General features: G+C 34.8%; 1 protein-coding gene across 1 annotated transcript; it reads right to left on the bottom strand.

Annotated features, from left to right (window-relative positions):
- Positions 1 to 10,070: 10,070 nt before the first annotated feature.
- LOC136811547 (bifunctional 3'-5' exonuclease/ATP-dependent helicase WRN-like) lies at positions 10,071 to 11,948 on the bottom strand. Its single transcript, XM_067068169.1, has 3 exons — positions 11,812 to 11,948; positions 10,677 to 11,451; positions 10,071 to 10,466 (listed from the first exon to the last, which is right to left on the bottom strand). Exons 1-3 carry the CDS (start codon positions 11,946 to 11,948, stop codon positions 10,071 to 10,073), a joined length of 1,308 nt encoding a protein of 435 aa, XP_066924270.1.
- Positions 11,949 to 19,652: the final 7,704 nt, after the last annotated feature.

Below are 19,652 nucleotides of genomic sequence, written 5' to 3'. Positions count from 1 at the left end.
AGTCAGTCAGTCAGTCATGCAGTCAGTCAGTCAGTCAGTCAGCACAGCATCAGTCCGTCCAGTCAAGTCCAGTCAGTCAGTCAGTCAGGTCAGTCAGTCATCAGTCAGTCAGTTCAGTCAGTCAGTCAGTCAGTCAGTCAGTCAGTCAGGTCAGTCAGTCAGTCAGTCAGTCCAGTCAGTCAAGTAGTCAGCAGTCGTCCAGTCAGTTCAAGTCAGTCAGTTCAGTCCAGTCGTCAGTCAGTCAGTCAGTCAGTCAGCCAGTCAGTCAGTCAGTCAGTCAGTCAGTCCAAGTCAGCAGTCAGTCAGTCAGTCAGTCAGTCAGTCAGTCAGTCAGTCAGTCAGTCAGTCAGTCAGTCAGTCAGTCAGTCAGTCAGTCAGTCAGTCAGTCAGTCAGTCAGTCAGTCAGTCAGTCAGTCAGTCAGTCAGTCAGTCAGTCAGTCAGTCAGTCAGTCAGTCCAGAGTTTCTCTCATACGACTTCGCTCAACCCAGGGAGAATGCTTACTCTTTGTCTTCTCGACTCTAATGATGGATATTTCACGTTGAGAGATTTACTTAAATCCATAAAGGAATCTCTATTCAAGCCACGTGCGCAAGGGTAGTTACCGCCGATGCTGTTACCACTCTCGAATTGTATTTCAGAATGGTCACCTATAGAAAGAAAATACAATAATATCTAGCTTTTAAAAGATTTTTTCAAATAATAGCAGTTGGTATATTTTCTTTAATTTATTATCCCTTAAAAATTGTTAAAAGTTTGAAAAACCTCTATAAAAGAATCCTGAAAAGACGTGACTAATTTCAAAAAACGAATACCAAAATTACCCAACCCAAATTTTTCAACTCAAACCTTGAAAAAAACGCATTTTATCTTCCAATGTGACTCCCTCGACTATCAATGGAGTAGCCATCTGCATGATGTCCTCTCTCCTCAACTCCACAAAAGAATAATTCTCAGCCAAGCTATCTTTACACTTTCCAAAAATATATATCTGGGGTTGCTCAACCAGACTCTGAACATCAGCTTTTCTTTTGAACTTTTCTTAATACTCTTTATCAGTCAGGTGAAATTTGTCATTGTATAAAACTTTGATTGTATAAACCAAAAATCCGTGAGATAGTAGCCCAGAATGATCTATCTCCCCATGTAATAAAATGACGAACGTGAACAATGTTTTCTCTGAGCGCTCCTAAAATAATTTAAGATCTCTTTCGTTCAAAAGTGAGACAATTTAGAAAAAAACAGACTTACGCCGATCTTTTTTTTAATCTTCAATATCACAATCAATTTTCAGTCTTTTTAGAATCAGATTTCACCGTAACGAAGATCAACCTTCTTTCTTTCTTGTTAAACTTTCATCTGAGTAAGGTGTAAATTTCGAGTTTTCTTCTTTTAGGGTTAAATTTAAAAAAATAGAAACAAGTTTTATAAAAAATTGTTTCGTGATTTATTCACTTTTATTTTGTGTCTTTCTGTTAATTGAATAATCAGGTTACCATGGAAGCGCAATTAAAAATAAGTGTAACTTAATATATAGGAACCATGTTTTACAATTAAATGTAATTAGAAAGGAATTCTGACTCATTTGAAAAAGTTTCTACATTTTACAGAACGTTTTCACAGCTATTAGAAAAGAGAAAATAATATGTAATTAGAGCACTTTGAACTTCCGACTTGAACTTAACACGTACCTATATTTATTAAAATCAAGGCTAAGTTTGGATGAACAAGATACACGTTTTTTTTGTTTTTTTAAAACACACTTTTAAGAAACATGAGGCTCAGAATGCCTGAAAACTAAGAAACATCTAAGAAACATGCTGAGGCTGAAAATGAGAAAATAACATTTTTTAATTGAGTTTTTCTTTAAGAACCTTCCAATCCAGCCTTTCCTGAGGCTGATTATGTCAAAAAGTCTGATTAGAAAGTTTAGTGAAAATCCCTACCTTTTACACCCTATTTATTTGCACTGATGAGGTCTCTTCAAGATAACAAAATATAATCTAGTCTGAGAAAGATCTGCTGCTTTGCTCTACCTTCGTAAAAATCAGGATTTAAAATAAGCTATGTAACAACTTCTATCTGCTAAGGAAATTTTACCTGGCATATCTAACTTTGCTCTTCTGGCCCCTCTATTAGAATCTGTACAAGGATCGATATCATGATCTAACAAAAACCCTTTCGCTATCTGATTGCTTCGTTCCTTACATTCTACACCATGCATTCTTGCAAGTTCAGAGAGATTCAACTAGAAAAAAAAATATTTTATAAGTTTTTATAGGTTCTGGATAGACTGCAAAACATAGGTGATTAGAACCAAATTATGCCATTGTCAGTTTAGTAATAGAGTTGTTTGACTTGTTAACAAAGAAACAAATGAGCTATAAAAGAAATTAATGGTTCTTTGTATTCATGTCAGTTGATATTTGTCAGTCTAAAGCAACAAATCAACTAAGTGAAGGATTCGTTGAGCTTTAGACATTGTTACCATTTGGTGGTTATAGTCGGGTGTTATTAACTATGACACCTCCCTACCCTTTCCGCTTCAGGGAAGGATCATTCACGGGAATGATCTCGGTGTCCTGGTAACAAATCAGACCTGAAGCATTTAATAAAATAATGACATTTTCAAAATGAAGGTACAAATATACACAAATAATATATTTTAATTTTTTTTTTCTTAAACTGTTCACTCTTATACTTACCTTTGCATTAGGATTATTGCTTTTATGAGCTCTAGCGTCAGCAAGAAGAGCTTCCTTGCTGAAATTTACTTCAGAATGATGTGGACAGGACCTTTTAGGATTAACCTCTCCAGTCTTTTCCATCAGTTTGCCTGGTGATGAGAAAAGATAGAAAAACTATTGCTTGTGGGGTTCTCTTTTTGCTTTGATCTTACTTTAATCTAACCTTTAGTTTTTTAAATAAGTCTTGTTTAGAAAAATATTCAAAATACTTTTGAAGCTGAGTATATTAACTGACAATTAAAATAACTAAATAATTACGCTTTTCAGCTCTAGCTGCAGCATCGTGCTTTGTTTCATAGCAAAGGCCTAATCGAGTGGCATCATGTCGTGATTTAGACTGTCTTGTACCAAAAAAACATCAACATCTCTTGAGATCATTGTACTTTCAATATCATTTTTGACCTAGAAAATAGAGAATACTTCCAATGTGAATCGATGTAAATTGCAATGTTTTGAGAAAAGTTGGATTCTTTTAGAAATGGCTTGTATATATATTTTCATGTTTTTACTTTTCAGTATTATCCTTCCTGGCCTAACCTAGCATTAAAATGGAAAAAAAATAATGAGCATTTCTCCTTGCTTTCAAAGAATCTGTTAATTGAATAATATAAATCATTATCATATTTAGTACTACTGTAGTAGTCGTATGGTTTAAAGTGCAATTAACGATTACTCACGAGTAACAAAGGAAAAAATAGTAGTTTGCACGAGTTCGAAAGACGAGTGCAAATTACGGTATTTTTTCTTTTGTTACGAGAAACATGGGGCAAAAGTGCCCCCCCCCACCAAACAGTGCAAAAATTGATAATCGTGCAATTAACGACCAAACACACTCCCCTAAACCAATCAGATTCGAGTAAACGTGCACCACTGACGATTACCTTATTATATGTTATATTTTGTTGAAATTATGTTAAAAACAAAAAGTTAAATGTTTATTAATCAGAGTTTAATTCTTACACAACATTAAAATTTATCTATAATTTTTGACACAATTTACCTTTCTATGTATGTTACGTAGCTTTTTCATTCGTTCTGCGTTGGATGGCTTTCGAACAAGGTTTGCATCTTTGATTTTTGGGAGCACTCCAGTGAATGGTTTTGACAACCAACTGGTCCCAATGACTGTTCACTTGCTCCAGCACAAACCTAGCTGACTCATTATGGGTAGACATTAATTGATTTTATGGGATTGGCAACCGAACATTAATTGAAAGTGAACCGAAAGGTGTTGTTGGTGTAGATGCTGAATTTGCTGGTCCTTGTGATACTGGTGTGGGTGTAGAAATGGTGTGTGGTGACAATAATTGGTGTTTACGGTGTTTGTGGTGAAGAAATTGAAGTATTAATAAAGGAATCGGAATGTTTTTCACATCCACCACATTCATGAAGAGTATGCAATTTCTTTTTCTTATTTTCAAGTTTATTCCATGCTTCCAGAGTATATTCAATAAGATTTTCTTTTTCTTCCTTAAACTTATATTTTTTTGAGCGATAGTTTGAAAGGAAGCGATTATAATACTTATTGAAAGTTTTTTTGTCGATGTCAATATTGTCAAATTGGCTTATGAAATGTTCATGTTTTGCTGAGTTTGTGTTGAAATTGTTGTTTAAATTTGAACTTATGTTATAAAGGTTCCACTTTATATACTTACACCTGAAAACAGTGGTCATTTCCTTTTTGTGCTGTAAAAAAATAAAAATTAAATAAAATAAATCAATGAACTATTGAAAAAACCATGAAGTCCCTTGTCAGCCCCTATTTTCTAGATTCCTATTATCAAAACATTTCTTTTTACTCTCAGATGCGTACAATGATGAGTGGAAATTTTTTTTTGTGATTTTAAAAAGTCCACAAGACCTAGTTTTGGGGAATTTGGAATTGTACCTCTATAGTCCGCCAAAATAAAGTAAGTATAGACAAAAATAATGCATTTAGGGAATAAAAAAGGAATAAAAGTGGGAATAATGATCAAATTGATAGTTGTGAGATCAAAAAATTGTTAAAACCTGGAGACAAGAAATCAAACTTGATTAACAATAACAGCCTCAAAATCATAAAGAAACAGATAAACAAATCATATCATTTGAAGAAAAATGCTATTTTAAAATTCTATCCTTCAGAAACACCCAAAGTTTATATCCTTCATCTAGCTCACGATTCAGATATCGATATGAAAAGTAGCTGAGAACATTCTCTGCTATCCCATCTTGCATCAATCCTTCTTCCATTCCACGTAAGCCTAAGGCTGCTACGTCATCTCCTGCTTCAGACTTTTCCTTGAAAACTCGCCAGATATCATAGCACTCGTCTAGCTTTTGATTCTGAGACCTGCATTGGAAATAAAAAAGTATTTCTTCGTCAAGGTTTTGATCAATGCAATTTTTACCATGGATTTCTAGTGAAGATGCTAAAGCAATGTACGGATTGTTCTTTGTTGAATCTTCCTCTTCTGACGGTTTGGATTGGGAATTGTTTGTTTGTGATTCACAAAAAGAAGAGGAATCAGCAGAAACAAATATGGGTAATTCCTGATGCTTAAGTGCAAATAATTTCAACCATTTTCTTGAATCTAAAGGTTCACTAAATGGAGTACCCTGTGTAGAGGCTAGCTCCTCACCAAACTTTATAATTTCTTCAATCAAATCTTTTTTAATAATTCAAATTGTCATGTTTTGAAATTTTTTCTTTGATAAATTCAACAACCAAACCATCATTCTGAACAGTTAAGGGAAAAGATCCAGGAGAAAGTAAATGATTTTTTTTAGCTTTAATAGAAAGTCTATCAAGAAGAGTAGTTCTGGGAACTTCAAATTCCCTGGAAGCACTTGTAGCTGTCATTTCCCTAGCAAAAACTGCATCTATTGCATTAGCCATTTTGTCCTCAGACCATTGAATAATCCTTTTTGAATTCAATTGAGCAGCTTCCTCTTGTGGTTCATTGTTTTGTTTAGCTCTTCTTGTTGTTGGAGCCATAGTTTTTAAGATAACTATTTATATATATAAAATTGAATGGTATCACAATTACTCTGAAAATTCTCAAGCCCAAAATAAAAAAGAGTGCACTCTGTACAAGAGGGTAACCATTTCAGTACCAATAATTAGAACCTAAAAACACACTCCCTCTAAAGCCCTTGCAAAAGCGGCTGGTAATGGTCCCGTATCGGGGTTACTCTCATAAGCAAGGAATAACCTCCGTGAACTGAAACAGGAGATTCGTCTAGTATGCAATTTATAAGAGTAAAGAAAAACAACACACAAATTATTTACATTAAAAATTACAGACCTGCAGACCTCAAAAATCTGCTGCTTGGAGTTGACTAGCAAACGACCCTGAACACCACAGTACATTGTGCGGTGGTGTCCAGTTGGTGTACAGTGGATCGAGCCTTATTTTGACATATTTTGACCACCGTACATGTCCCACCGTACAAAAAGTAACGAATGATATCATTGGACGTCTTCAAAACCTCGGGATATATTTTCTTAACAACAGCACCTTGCAAGAATCGTCGACGACTATATGTCGTAAATGTTTTACCGGAATCGCTGCAGTTGAAAAAGCCGAAGCAGTTAAAATTAAATGGAACCATTCAAACTCACAAAAACGTAGACATGTAGACCACCTGGACAACTTGGAGGAACCAGAACGAGCTGGGACATCAGAAAGTCAGGTAAAATATGGTATAGTAAAACAAAAGCATAGCCTTATTCTTTTTTCTCTATTTTGAGACATTTTGCCTATCCGTTAACAGGGAAAATGTCGTGTAAAAGTGCCTTTTTTCCGGGTGAAACTTACCTTACAACGTCTTAAAAACCCAGTGTCTTTTGAATTTTCCCGCCAACCTTTTTATCCTTTTTTGTTTACATTCAGTCAAATGAAAAAAAAGAAGAGGATAAATTCAAGAAAAGTGTTGCGGATCACTGTCAATTTGAAATGGGAAAACTGGAGAAACAGAACTTTGTAACCAACGTATCCGTAGAGGCCTTGGTCACTTTCGACGATCTTGCGTTTTACAAAGAAGTTGAAAAGATTTGTCCCGTACTGACTCACGCAATAAATGGATCACTCAAAGGCATCGATGATCCTAATAAGTAAGTGATGGTCTAGCAATGATATTTTTTAAACAGTAAATGTATTTGAAGCCTTTGCGGGGATGTTCTAATTTTTTAGGAAAACCGCCCTACCTACAAGATTTTATGATTATATCGTATTTACTTTTCAAGGCACATTGGAGCCCGTACACTTTGTGTTGGCCTACTCTTCAAAGCAAGGTTTTTTAACAGTCGTGCAAACGTGGTCACACATCGAAACGATCAATTGTTTTTTGCGTAACAAACAGTTATCGAACAGCTCTGAAAAAGAATACCGAACTGGCTGAAAACCACGACGAAGAAGTAGTAGACTGGACGAAAAGAGCCGAACGTGGTGATTTATTAGCTGGGGAATTCGCGGTATTACTTTTTACACATTAATTTTCTATCCGATTTTTAACACGGTGTGTTTAACTGGTCAATTTGGGTACTACCCTCAAAAGCATATAACGCCTTAAAACATATTTTTTCTAACGGCCAGGATGTGGGTGATAATCTCGATATTAAACAAACAGCAAGGCATCAAGGAAATGATCGAACGAATAAGGATTTCCATTGGTTCCATCACATTGCTGTTAAAGATCGCATACTCTCATCACAAGGTATTCATATGCTAGTACTTGTTATAAAAGTCTCTCTAACTCTAAGGGACGTAAAATCGGCAAAAAGTCTCTCTAACTCTAAGGGACGTAAAATCGGCAAAAAATCGGCTGAATTCCAAAATCTTCAGTCTCTGTAAGGGTCGATTTCCAAACTAATTTTAACTGATTTTTTTCTTTGCAAAATTACTTTCTGACCACCGATCAGAGGATTTCTACAAACAATTTGGGATTTTACCAACATCCCAAACCTGCGAACACCTCAAAGAAGAATTCGGTTTTCTAGTGGCTAGGTCAATCGTTACATATTTACCAGCTTTTTTACCTTTAAAGAAACACATCCCGCGTCACATTGTTCATCCCTTCGTGAAAGAAATGTCACAAAAATTTAATCTTTGAAAACGAAAACACATCTTCTGGCATCGCAAAAATCTTACGAGAAATTCAAGAAAAATATGTGCCAATGATTGTTGAAGATGGCCAAAAACGGGTGAGTTAGACCGAATTCTTCTTCACTGTGGAAACTTCTCTTCTATAAATCTGTGTTAGGATGAGTTGAAAATGAATTAAATAATTGTTCTTAAAAGTGTAATTAATATCTTTTTTTCTTCAGATTCTTGCCTATCCGTTTCGAGGGAGACCAACTCAACTTCATTCGGGCAGTACAGGACGGACACTCTGACATTGAACGCCTTGAAGGAATTGAACCCCAGTTCGCTGATTGGCATTGTAGGAAAACTTTGTACGAAGTAAGTAAAGCTGCACTTAACACTTAGAAGAAAGTCTTGCCAAAAAGGAGCCATATTTCTCTCATTTCGATGTTCAGAAGAAATTCTGACCGAGCGTACCTTTCGCTGGTTAATTCAAATTTACAAAAAGAGAATACGCGCAAAATTCTGTTTCAGTTGAAGAGAAACATTAGCATGTTTATGCTTTATTTTTAGGTCAAGGATAAATTGTTCCGAGTCAGGAGTTTGGAAAAAGAAGATGGTACTTCGACGTGGACAATGAATGTCATGAAGACTGCCAACGCTAAGAAGGGTCCACACAAGGCCATGACTGCCTACGAGGAGTATTCAGAGAAGGAGCTCGATGCACAAGTAGCTGCTATTACAATGGATCATTTAGACATGAGTAACTTTGAAGGTAACGATTCCATAAGCTAAATATACATTTTTTAAAGAACAAAGTTACGGACATTACGGACAAAAAAGAAGTGGACAAACTAATTTCACTTTTACACGTGCTAAAAATATTTTTAAAAAATTTTTCCGCCATTCGCCAGATTTAATTCCCGCCAAATTTAATTTTTTGAAAATATGATTCCTTTAGGTGTTTTTGCATTTTTTTCGCTGTTTTTACGCCACTTTAAGGTTAAAATTTTCAGCAACCGCCAAATTAAATTTCCGCCAAATTTTCTTCCTTTTTTAAGGTAAATATTTCACAAAACGCCTCAAAATTATTTTGGTAAAAAAAAATCTATGTCATATAAAATAAAACTAATAAGCTAAGTATACTATAAAGATAAGTAGAGTTTACATTTCAAAAGAATAAGAACAAGGCTCAAGAAAAATCTTCTTATAAAAAGATGTATGAAAATCCAAAGCTATTCTTATAAAAGGCGTTTTCTCCATCGATCAAGACAGATTATTTCACAGGTTCACAGTTATTTATCAAACTGCTGGAGAAGAAAGTAAAGATTCGCCTAATTCCTCAAAGAACACAGGATTGAAACTCTTTTTCTGTGTGAAGTGCAATCACCAGCCATTCCAGGTTGAAGGCGACCGTGTTCTACATGAGCAAATGATTCACAACTTTCATCGGTATGTACTTTATTTTTCCTAGTTAGTAAAGGTTTTCGGCACTTTTGGAAAGACGAGTAAATACACATTTTATTATAAGAACAAAGTATATAAGAACATAATGCTTCAGGCTAAAAATTGTTCTGACAATTTGGCACGTTTTCCCTAACAAATAATAACTAAAAGTGATTCAAAGCTACTAATGAGTCTCAAAATATATAATAGAGAATTTTATCCTAACCTTTTCAGGAAACCGGTGTCCGAGGCAGAGAAAGAAGATTGTATGATAAATTACCGACAGGCCTTGTTCACGATCAATCTTATATTAAGAAACATCCACGACGCAGTTTTGGGAGAAATCGAAAAGCTTAGAAAGTCTTAATCATTTTGTACATATTTTTTGTAACTAGTATTGGGATAACTCATTCGTGCCTAATTGTAACGGGTCTTAAAAACAGATGTGATATAAAAAAATAAAAAATGTGGGTCATAATAAAATACATTTTCTAAGTGATTATCTATAGAAAAAAAAATTTGTTTTGCCTATTTTTGGACAAACGGAAATAATCAAAATTTCTTAGTGACACCTCTACAGTTTTGTACGAATAAAAGGGTTAAGCTTTTCCCTCTTATTTTAATATTGATAGAAACCAGTATTTCAAAGAAGGAAAAACATCAACTATTCATTATTGTCCCTATCTTTGGCATTTTCACTTTTGGATATTTTCTGTTTAAAAGATGGTTTGAGCTTTTTCAATTGATTTAAGTTGAATAATAAAATATAAAAAATTAAATTAGCAATACTAAGTTAAAAAAAAATACTTATCCTATGAGTCAGCATCACTACTTGTATCAGTGAATACAGCAGAGGCAAGTGAATCGTTGTCAGAAAAGTACCTCTCTGTTTCAACAGGGGTATTCTCTTCTTCAAGCTCCAAGTCATTAAAAACCATATTCACAATTTCCAAAATTTTATTTATTGTTTGGTCTCCAATTATTTCAAGACTTTGTTTCAAAATTTGCTTTGAAGCAATAATTTCTAAACTTGCCACAATTTTTAGAATCTTTTCATTATTTAACCCAGTTGCTATTTCAGGGGGGATGCACAAACCAGTCGCCATACTTTCTACATAGCCATTTAACAAATCTTTCACCAAGTCTCGTTCCTCCTCAGATACGTTTCGAATTTTTTCTTCTGTTTGTCGTCTGATAACGTCTTTGACCTGAGTAAAACAAAATGCAATATTCCATAATATTTGATACACCAAATCTAGGTTCTCTATTATGTTTTACCATTAGGCAATTAGGATACGTCTAAAAAGCAGGCTGTCTAACAAATCTTCCTGCATGTTTTCCATCTCCCTTTAATTAACGAATATAAGATATTCTCTATTTCAAATAAAAATCTGTTTCAATACATAGACAGAAATTACCTCGTATTCTTCCACTGGACAATCACATGTAGGAGCACAATTTGAACAACAGCTATGCTTCAAATTGAGAGGTGGAACAATTTCATTGTCCTCATTAAACTGAGTGAATAGCTCTGTCCTTAAGCATGAATTGCAACTCATATAATTTTTCAGTCGTTCTGACACGTTGCGCTTTGAGTTAGCATATTGATAAAAAATAGCATGACATTGTTCGTCAGTGTTTCTACCAGCACGTCCAATTTGCTGACAGTAGTCAACAACGTCATTGGATGGCCCATAATGTAACACGTATCGAACATTTTTCATATGGACTCCACATTCCAATGCACTGGTACACAAGATTATCCTAATAGTTGACTGTGAAACACACAAAGATTCTAGAACATCGTTTTGACAACCAGGAGAGGTATAAGCATGATACATTTTTATGATATCATTAGGGTTTTCCACATGACCAGTGAAGAAAGATAACAAAGCAATGTACAGACGACCACAAAGGTCCACTGATCGACAGTAAATCAAACGTAGACAACCAAAATATGTTTTATCTTTAATGTTTATTATATTTAATTTGATGTTGGGTCGATCACTACACGACGAAATGACCTTCACATTCTTTGACAGCTCAATGCTGCTCATGACCAATCCAGTCAAATCTACATTCACTGTTGCACTCATCGCTAGGACTGGTAAGTTGGGACGACAAGTAGACCTCAATTCACAGATGCGGGAAAACGACTCCCGGAATGCAGCTTCTGTTTTTGACGATTCTCCCCTGAAAAAATGAAAGTTATGTGCTGCAGTTATGTTTGAATAGAAAATTTTAACCATTTTCTACAAAAAGGCTTTTATGACAGACTATCAGACTTTATTTAGTCTCAAGAAACATAAACAACAATCACCACCACCAAAGTTAGTCTAGTCTGCACGCATAATAGTGATCAGACAGGAAAGTGATAATTGACCTTTTTTATGATATAATATCAAACAGACATCTTGAATTTGCCCACTGTCATTATAAACAGCAAGCATGAGAAATAAAGAGAACTGTCTGACTGTTTCTGTATAGCTGGGAAAATTCAAGATGTCTCAAATGAGAAATGCTCAAGAAAAAAAGAAACACATAATAATATACCAGGTAACTTTATGAACCTCATCCACAACCAAACAAACCAAATTCCTCTTGGTGGAAGACGACTTTAAAAACTTTTGCGCTGATCTGTTGGCAAGCCAGGTCTCAGGGTTTCCAAAAATGATGTTGAATCCTTTCATATCTTCTTGAACAGAACATGCTTTTAAACCAGGGGGGGGACGAATTGGCCTCGTTTATCTGATCCTTGATCAAAGCAACCAAAGGTGTTACCACAATGACCAAAGGGGATGCTGACACCCCTAATGAAGTGGGGAAAACACACAACGTATCTTTCCCACGTAAAATATTGACAATTGCATCGAATTGTTTCTCCTTGATATCAAAGGGATAAACTTCCATAATCTTATTTACATGATTTCGAATGTTTTCCTTCTTCAAATTTCCCATTTTGTGTAAGTTTTTATGATTTTTATTCTCGTTTTCTGTTCACTTCTTTTCGCTTGCTTTTCTTTTACCAATTTGATTTTTTTTCTGTTTTCATATTTCTAACCCGCTTCATAATTATGCCTAGGCTGCTCGCATCCACTAACGAATCCGTGCTTCTTTTAGAGGATGCTTAATGGAGAGTAAATCCTCTTTCCACAGAAATGCCGCTCTTAGTCGTATATCGGTATATCGACTAAGGAGTATTTTAGTTGGCGAGAGCGGACTTTGGACCTTGTGAAACGCTTTCTAAAGGGAAATCTATCCGATGTGATTTAGAAATCAAAATAGATTTTCCAAAGGAATCAAAATTGTAGCGAGGAAGTGATTGTGTAGATTTTCAAAGAATCCACACTTGACACTGGCTTTGTAATGATGGATGAACTGGATGAAGCAACAACACTACAAAATTTGGCTTTCCAGTTTGGTATCCCATTTTTTCGAGAGCCCCAAATCAATGTACTGGGAGCTTTTGCAAATGGAAAGCACACATATTTCAGTGCTCCAACAGGTTTGATATTATTTTGTTTTGCATTATTTCATAAAATCCATGTTAATGTTTCTTAGCTTAGCATAGCTTAATAATATGAGGGCATTTCCATTACCTCAAAATCAATAAACTTGCTTGTTATCAATTTACAATTGATGCATCCCTCTTGATTGTTTGTTTTTGTTTTTGACCAGAAATTATGGACTGTAATTTATTTGGAGATTTCAAAAGTTTATACCCTCAGCCTCACACCTGGTACGTGCAATGGGCTGTTTCCAGTTATAGTCTATTCAAGCAGCGATTCCCCCTCACATATTTTTCTGTTTTTCACCAGAATGGGTGACAACATTAAATTAAGGATTCATGACCGAAAAAATCTTTTGCAATCTTCATTCAAAGTTTCTGGCAAGCCCCCGTCAGCCAAAAAAAGGAAAAAAAGCCCTAGATCCACGGACGCCTCTCTATTTAAAGGCGCCCTTCGATCGGGCAATTGTCTTAAACTGGTGATGAAAAATCCTTAAATATTTATATATTATATGCGTGCAATGTTGAGAAAAATAAACCTCAAAGTGTAGATCTAAGTTTTAGTGATTGAACATTACTTAGATTAAACCTGATTTGTATCCAGAATTTATTATTTTTTATTATGTTAATCAAAAGATGTTTTGAGAAGTTTCTACTGTAGGAATAAACCTATGACATAAAGCATGTAGAGGGGAGAAATTTGACTTGAAACGTGCTAGCTTGTTTATGTTTATTGAGTAATTTTCTTATGTCATGATGTTTTGTTTGTTAGGTTATGTAAAGTCTGTTGTTTTTCAAGCTGCTCCAAGGTTCATAGAAGATATGAGTAAGGCTGTCAGCAATCCATTATTGATAGTTTTTTCCCCATTGGTAGCCTTGATGAAAGATCAAATCAAGATCGCAGGAGAAAGTTCCATCATGGCCATTTGTTTAGATAAAGATGTTTCTGATGAAAGCTACGAAGGTATGTATTTATTAGTTAGATTATTTTTAAGCCAAGAGTTTTATTATGTTTGCTTAAAGGTGAAGTTTCAGATTCAAAACAGAATCACATTTACATTTTCTATAATAGAATACTAAGCCATTAGAAATATTTGATAGAAACAATTGAATGAACAGCCTTGATGTAAAATGGAATTCAAGTTTTGTTGAATTATAATTCTTTTAAAGATATTAAAGCTGGAACATATTCTTTGGTATATATATGCCTGTCCTGAAGTACTTCAGACAAAACGTTGGAGGAAGTTGTTCTCTTCGTCCGATTTTGTTGAGAGATGCCTTGGGGTTGTTGTGGATGAAGCTCATGTAATGGTTGAATGGTTTGTAGATCCTATTTAAATCCATTCCTTGAGCACTAACCAGTAATTACATTATTTAACAATGCGTCAGCTGTTACACGTCTTTTTTTTTTTTAAGAAACACACTTTTAAGAAACACGAGGCTCAGAATGCCTAAAAACTAAGAAACATCTAAGAAACATGCTGAGGCTGAGAATGAGAAAATAACATTTTTAAGACGGTTTTTTTAGAACCTTCCAATCTTTGCATGAAAAATAGGCTGATTATGTCAAAAAGTTTAGAAACATGTAAGAAACATTTAAGGCTCAAAAGGCCGATTTCTTAAGGAACATTGAGGCTGCTTGGTAAAACTAGTTTCTTAAAAAAAAAAAACGTGTACTCGATCAGGATACGTATTCCAATTGGGCTTTTCTTCAAATTTTTGAATAGCCAGTAATTGTCAAATCTTTTAGCTTGCAAGTGGTTTCGGTGTCTAATACAGGATAGAAGAAATTGAAAGTGAAAGTGTATCCCGATCGGGTCATAGTGCCTTATTGTTTAAACACTTGTCCATCCTAGTCCCTCTGAATTTTTCTTCCCATTTTTAAAAACCATGAGATTTAAGTTTGATTACTAAAGAAACTCTACTAGATCATTACCAAGTATGCGTATGATACATTTTCATGTTACTGAACAATAATATCTCACATAATACATAAAGTTGGCAAATTTACCTAATGAAAAATTATGATTATCCTAGGGATCAGTCATCAAATGAGGAGACCAAAGCTTTCAGAGGAAGCTATTCAAAAATTTTTGAGTTGCGGACTCTGCTGTCATCAAATGCACGGTTTATGTTATTTACCGCAACAGCAACAGCAATGACCCAAAATACCATCTTTTCAATGCTTGGTATCCAGTCAAGTGATACTTATTGTGAAATGCATCACCCAAACAAAAACAACATTAGGTATTAACTAGACGGTTCCCGTCGTCGCAAACGCCGGTTAACGGTTTTGCTTGCACATCAAAAGCCTTTAAAATACTATAATGTGGGTTAATGCCTGACATCGTTTTGGCTTAAAATGCCGAATACAATAATAAAAATTATACTTTCTACATTAGTCAAAATTTTGTGTCTGTAAGCCTCGATGGTATGTCTTTTTAAGATAACGGAAGTTTGTGCTCAATGAAATGCCATAGTGACCCTGTTAAAATTATCGAGGGTACCCGTCGTTGCAGACGCCCAAAGGTGTCTGAGGTGGTGAGAGGGTTGCTTCTAGGAAAGAAAAAGCCTTAGTTGTGAAGGAGAGGCTCGCGCTTTGCGATTGAGCACTGAAGGTTTTCCCGTTTGTTGGCTTCACATGCGGACAGCTTAAGACCGGCGCATATGCAATGCAACCAACATTGAAACCTTTTTAAATAATGTTAGACGAAGTTTAATCATCAAACAACAATGTTGGATTTTGTTGCGAGTGTTGATATAAAATAATTCGAAATCGTGCGACAAAAATGTCACACCTTTTTATTTGAAACTTTGTGACGTCGCAGTACTTTTTTATGAAATTGACGTCAGAACTTTTTTCGTTTACAAATAGCAGTGTAGAGTCTTCTCTAATCCGAGTTTTCTACGCTTGTCAAACTTAGCGCGAGACTTTTTGTATCGAAGGTGGATAGGTTTTCCAGCCGCGGCGTTCAAATTTTAGAAACCTTAACATATGTTACTGGGCTAGCGTTACAGACATTTTTCATAAACTCATTTAGTATAGTAAGATATAAGTTAGCACTATTGTATTCTAACCTGATGATATTCTGTCAGACAGATTTTCCTTGTTTGACTATATTTACCTTTGCTCAAAATTTATGCACCTTCTTTCTAAAAGTTTTGGAATTTCATCCTACCTAATGATATTTAGTCTAATCAGGTCTAATCATGTCAATATTAACTTGCTTTGTTAAAAGTGGTATTGTGTATAAAATAACAAACTTTTTTTCCAATAGATTTACAGTTGAGCATATAACAATGGGAAATGATGATCATAAATGTATTGTCAACTTTTTCAACTCGATAAAGCATGAAATTATTTCCAAAAAAGAGCATACAACAAAAACCATAATATATGTAAATACAAAAAAGGAGGTAAACTTATTGAACAATGGGCTTGCTTCAAGACTTGGTTCTGCTCTGTTTCTTAGTGGTAAAGAAGGCAAACCACGATATCGTCTTGTGGAAGAGTTTCATGCTGACAGCCCTAGATCAATCAAACAACATGTCCTGGAACAAGCTTCCATTGGAGAAAGTCATCTACGCGTTGTGATATGCACGTCAGCTTTTGGAATGGGAGTCAATATCAAAGGCTTCAATCGTTGCATTCACTATGGACCGCCCTCTACAGTTGAGACTTTTGTGCAGGAGGTTGGAAGAGTAGGAAGAGACGGGTCTCAAAGTGAAAGTATTCTCATCTTCCATAGGAGTTTAGCAAGCCATGCTTCATCAGAAATGGTTGAGTATTCTGAAAGTACCATCCATTGTAGACGCCAGTTTCTGATGGCCAAATTTCCAGGAAACTATTCATCTTTGTCTAGTTGTTTGTGTTGTGACTGTTGTGCCAAGAACTGTAAATGTGGTAAACTTGATTGTTCCAAAAAAGTAAGAAGCCCCTTCCAGACGATCCAGCTGTTGTTCAAAGAAGAAATGTTTTAGGAGCTGACAGGGTTAAATTGAGGGGGCTTTTAAATGATTTTAGAATTGACCTTTTTAACAAGAAAAAAGCTGTGAAGCAGGTTTCGCTTCCAAACCTGTTCGATGAATTTACTGAACACCATATTAAACAAATAATGGCCAACATAACCACAATTTTTGACCGCAAAGATCTAAAACTCTATGTCGAAATTTGGAGAACAAGTCATGCTGTTGAAATTCTGAAATTAATCAATTCAGTTTTCAATGATATTGAAGCTAATGAAATTAAAGATCCAAAACCAGATGTTTGTGAGGAAAATAAAAATCTTTATGATGCCCCTGGTGATGTTAGTTTCATGGATGATACTACATTATGTTCTACAAATAATTTTGTTGCTGATTCGAAAGTCAACAGCTTTATCATGTCGGACTGCACTGATGAAAATATTTCGAAACGATATCTTGATTATGATGATAGTGATGAAGATCTTTGATTATTTTGATTGATTCACTTTAAGGGAAGAATTTTTGTTGAGATTTTAATTTGGCTGAAGACCCAAAAATTGTTGTTTCAGAGGGAAAATAAGTTCGATAGATTGAGAATAAAATTGATTTTTGGCAGGAATTGATTTTTGGCAGGAATTGATTTTTGGCAGGAATATAAGTTGACGGACAATCCATTCAAAATGAAAGTGAAAATTTTCATGATATATATATTTACATCCTTTCAGGGCCTATTAAACAAAAAGTCAGAAAAATTAGATTTGACAGGAATCAGATAAATAAAATTTCTATTCCTTCAAAACTTCTTCCCTTAAGGTTCATTAGAATAGAAGACAAATATATATTTAGTCCAAAGGTAAAGCAAAGGTAGAGTGTTCAGAACAATTTTTTTTATCGTCTCTTATCACCAAACATTATGGTATATAATCATAAAATAGTCTCTAACTAGTACTTACATTTAAAAAAAAGATAATAATAAAGAGCCCTAAATACATCTAAGTTTTCGTTTTTCAAAAAATGTACAAACAGAGTGACCGGTATAGATCACAAGGACAAAAGCGATCACTAGGGGGAAACAATGCTCATCCGTTGCAGGGCCTATCCGCAGGTGAGGATAACTTCTCCCCAGATTACGTTCGGTCCGGACTGTGGGAATCTCCTTAGTAAAGGACAGAAAAAAGCTTTTTGAAGTTTCACAATTTTATAAGAATGTATCTACTCGTTGTCAAAAGATATTGTGATTTCACTTTCTTTAGGTGAGCCTCTCCCTTTTTCAAAAATATGTTCTATTGTATTGTGAAAAATTCCATTTTCTCCTGGAATATTAGAACTATTCCCTATGGGATGTTTGTTAATTTACTACTGAAAGTTTTTTTTATCTTGACTAGTTGAGCAGGTCACTTTATATAAAGAAGAAACACTGACTCTGAAGTTTTTTAGTTTTCATATACCTTAAGGGAACTAATTTTCGCGGGAACTTATATTCACGGTAGAAAAAGAATTCGGAAAAATTGCATTTAATTTTTGCAGTTTTCTTGGTACTGAATTTTTAGCGAGAATTAATTTGCACAGTTTGGATAAATTGGATTATCTTTAAGCAATATAATTCACCATATTTTTTCTTTTTTATTCTTCAATTGTTTTCTAAAACCCTTTAAATTCAAAAAAAAACTTGCACTAAGCACTGTAAAATTAAAAATACTTTGTTTAAAAGCTGATCTTGATTCGTAAGAAAAATTTTTAATTTTTGCAGGAATTAATTTTTGCAGTTTTGACTGAAAACCGTGAAAAATGCTATATAAAATAGGTAATAAAGAAAAATACAAAGCACTGTAAAAACCTTTTTTAAATGTGTTTATAAAATATGTAATCAAAATAATAAAAAGCACTTTAAAAAACATTTTTTAAATGTGTTTATAAAATAGGTAATGAATATAATAAAAAACACTGTAAAACATCTTAAAAACCACTTCAAAAAGAGTACTATAAAAATATAAAAATTCACCTCGCAGTTTTGAGGGTCAAGATTTGATCCTTGTGCCTTTGAAGCCATTTGTGGAAGATTGTCATGCTAAAAGTGACGAGCTCGCCTTCATTTTGGTTCGGGAAATATTTGTAATCCTTTCCAGGTGACAATTGTAATGCCTTTTCAGAGATGATCTGCTTGATAAGCTTTTTGAGATCTACATCATCACTATTATGAAATTCTATGACCCAGAACATTCGTTCGATAAAGAAGTTGTTGATTTTTTTTGTTCGATCATGTATCTCGGGGGAAAAAGATGTTTCAATTTTGTTCGTGGACTGATGTTTTACGGCCAAGGGAAAGCTCTTCCAGCGGACCGTGATTATACCAAGGTTCAAATGAATCTTGGGGGACCATCCGAATCTCTTTGTCAAAGACAAAATTCGAACTTTACATGTAACTCTGGAGTATTAGAGTCACTAAGCCTTATCCAGTTAAAGGTGACTCAAACCGACGCAGAAAATAGACCGACACCTCTCCTCTCGACTGAAAAGACATTAGTGTACCCCTGCTGCTACAGTAGTGATGGGACTGCCCTCAAGACAGCAGTCGAGTTTGATCAAGTGTCGAAAAAAAACGTTGGTCTCACAGTGCCCGTTGATTCACAATTTGTCAAAGAAAATGATCCTCCATACCCTGAGATGTTGAAGGAGAAAATCATCACTGAAGCTTTTGTTGGGTCAGTGACCACTCTGGATGACAAGACCTCCCTAACAGTAACTGTGGACTATGCCCAAAAGTCAGGGAAAACTGGAGAAAACATTGAAAAGCTTATCACCAATCACGTAAAAACATTGCAAATGTGCGAAGAATGCACCAAGTACTCCAAAACCCTGGAACTATGTATTGACGGAAGTGAAATCTGTGACTCGTACTGTGACGAATGTTACACTAGTA

This window comes from Clytia hemisphaerica, unplaced genomic scaffold, assembly GCF_902728285.1.
Source record: "Clytia hemisphaerica strain Z4C2 unplaced genomic scaffold, Clytia hemisphaerica genome assembly, whole genome shotgun sequence".
Lineage (NCBI taxonomy): Eukaryota > Metazoa > Cnidaria > Hydrozoa > Leptothecata > Clytiidae > Clytia > Clytia hemisphaerica.
Note: the sequence above shows the minus strand (reverse complement) of the source record. Positions and strands in the feature narration are given on the sequence as shown.

Excerpts from the sequence above, each read along its gene's own strand:
- LOC136811547 (XM_067068169.1), bottom strand. The coding sequence starts at position 11,948 with ATGAAAGGATTCAACATCATTTTTGGAAACCCTGAGACCTGGCTTGCC. Across the intron at positions 11,452-11,811 it reads GAGGTTCATAAAGTTACCTG|GGGAGAATCGTCAAAAACAG; the intron begins GTATATTATTAT and ends TCATTTTTTCAG. Across the intron at positions 10,467-10,676 it reads GTCCAGTGGAAGAATACGAG|GTCAAAGACGTTATCAGACG; the intron begins GTAATTTCTGTC and ends TGTTTTACTCAG.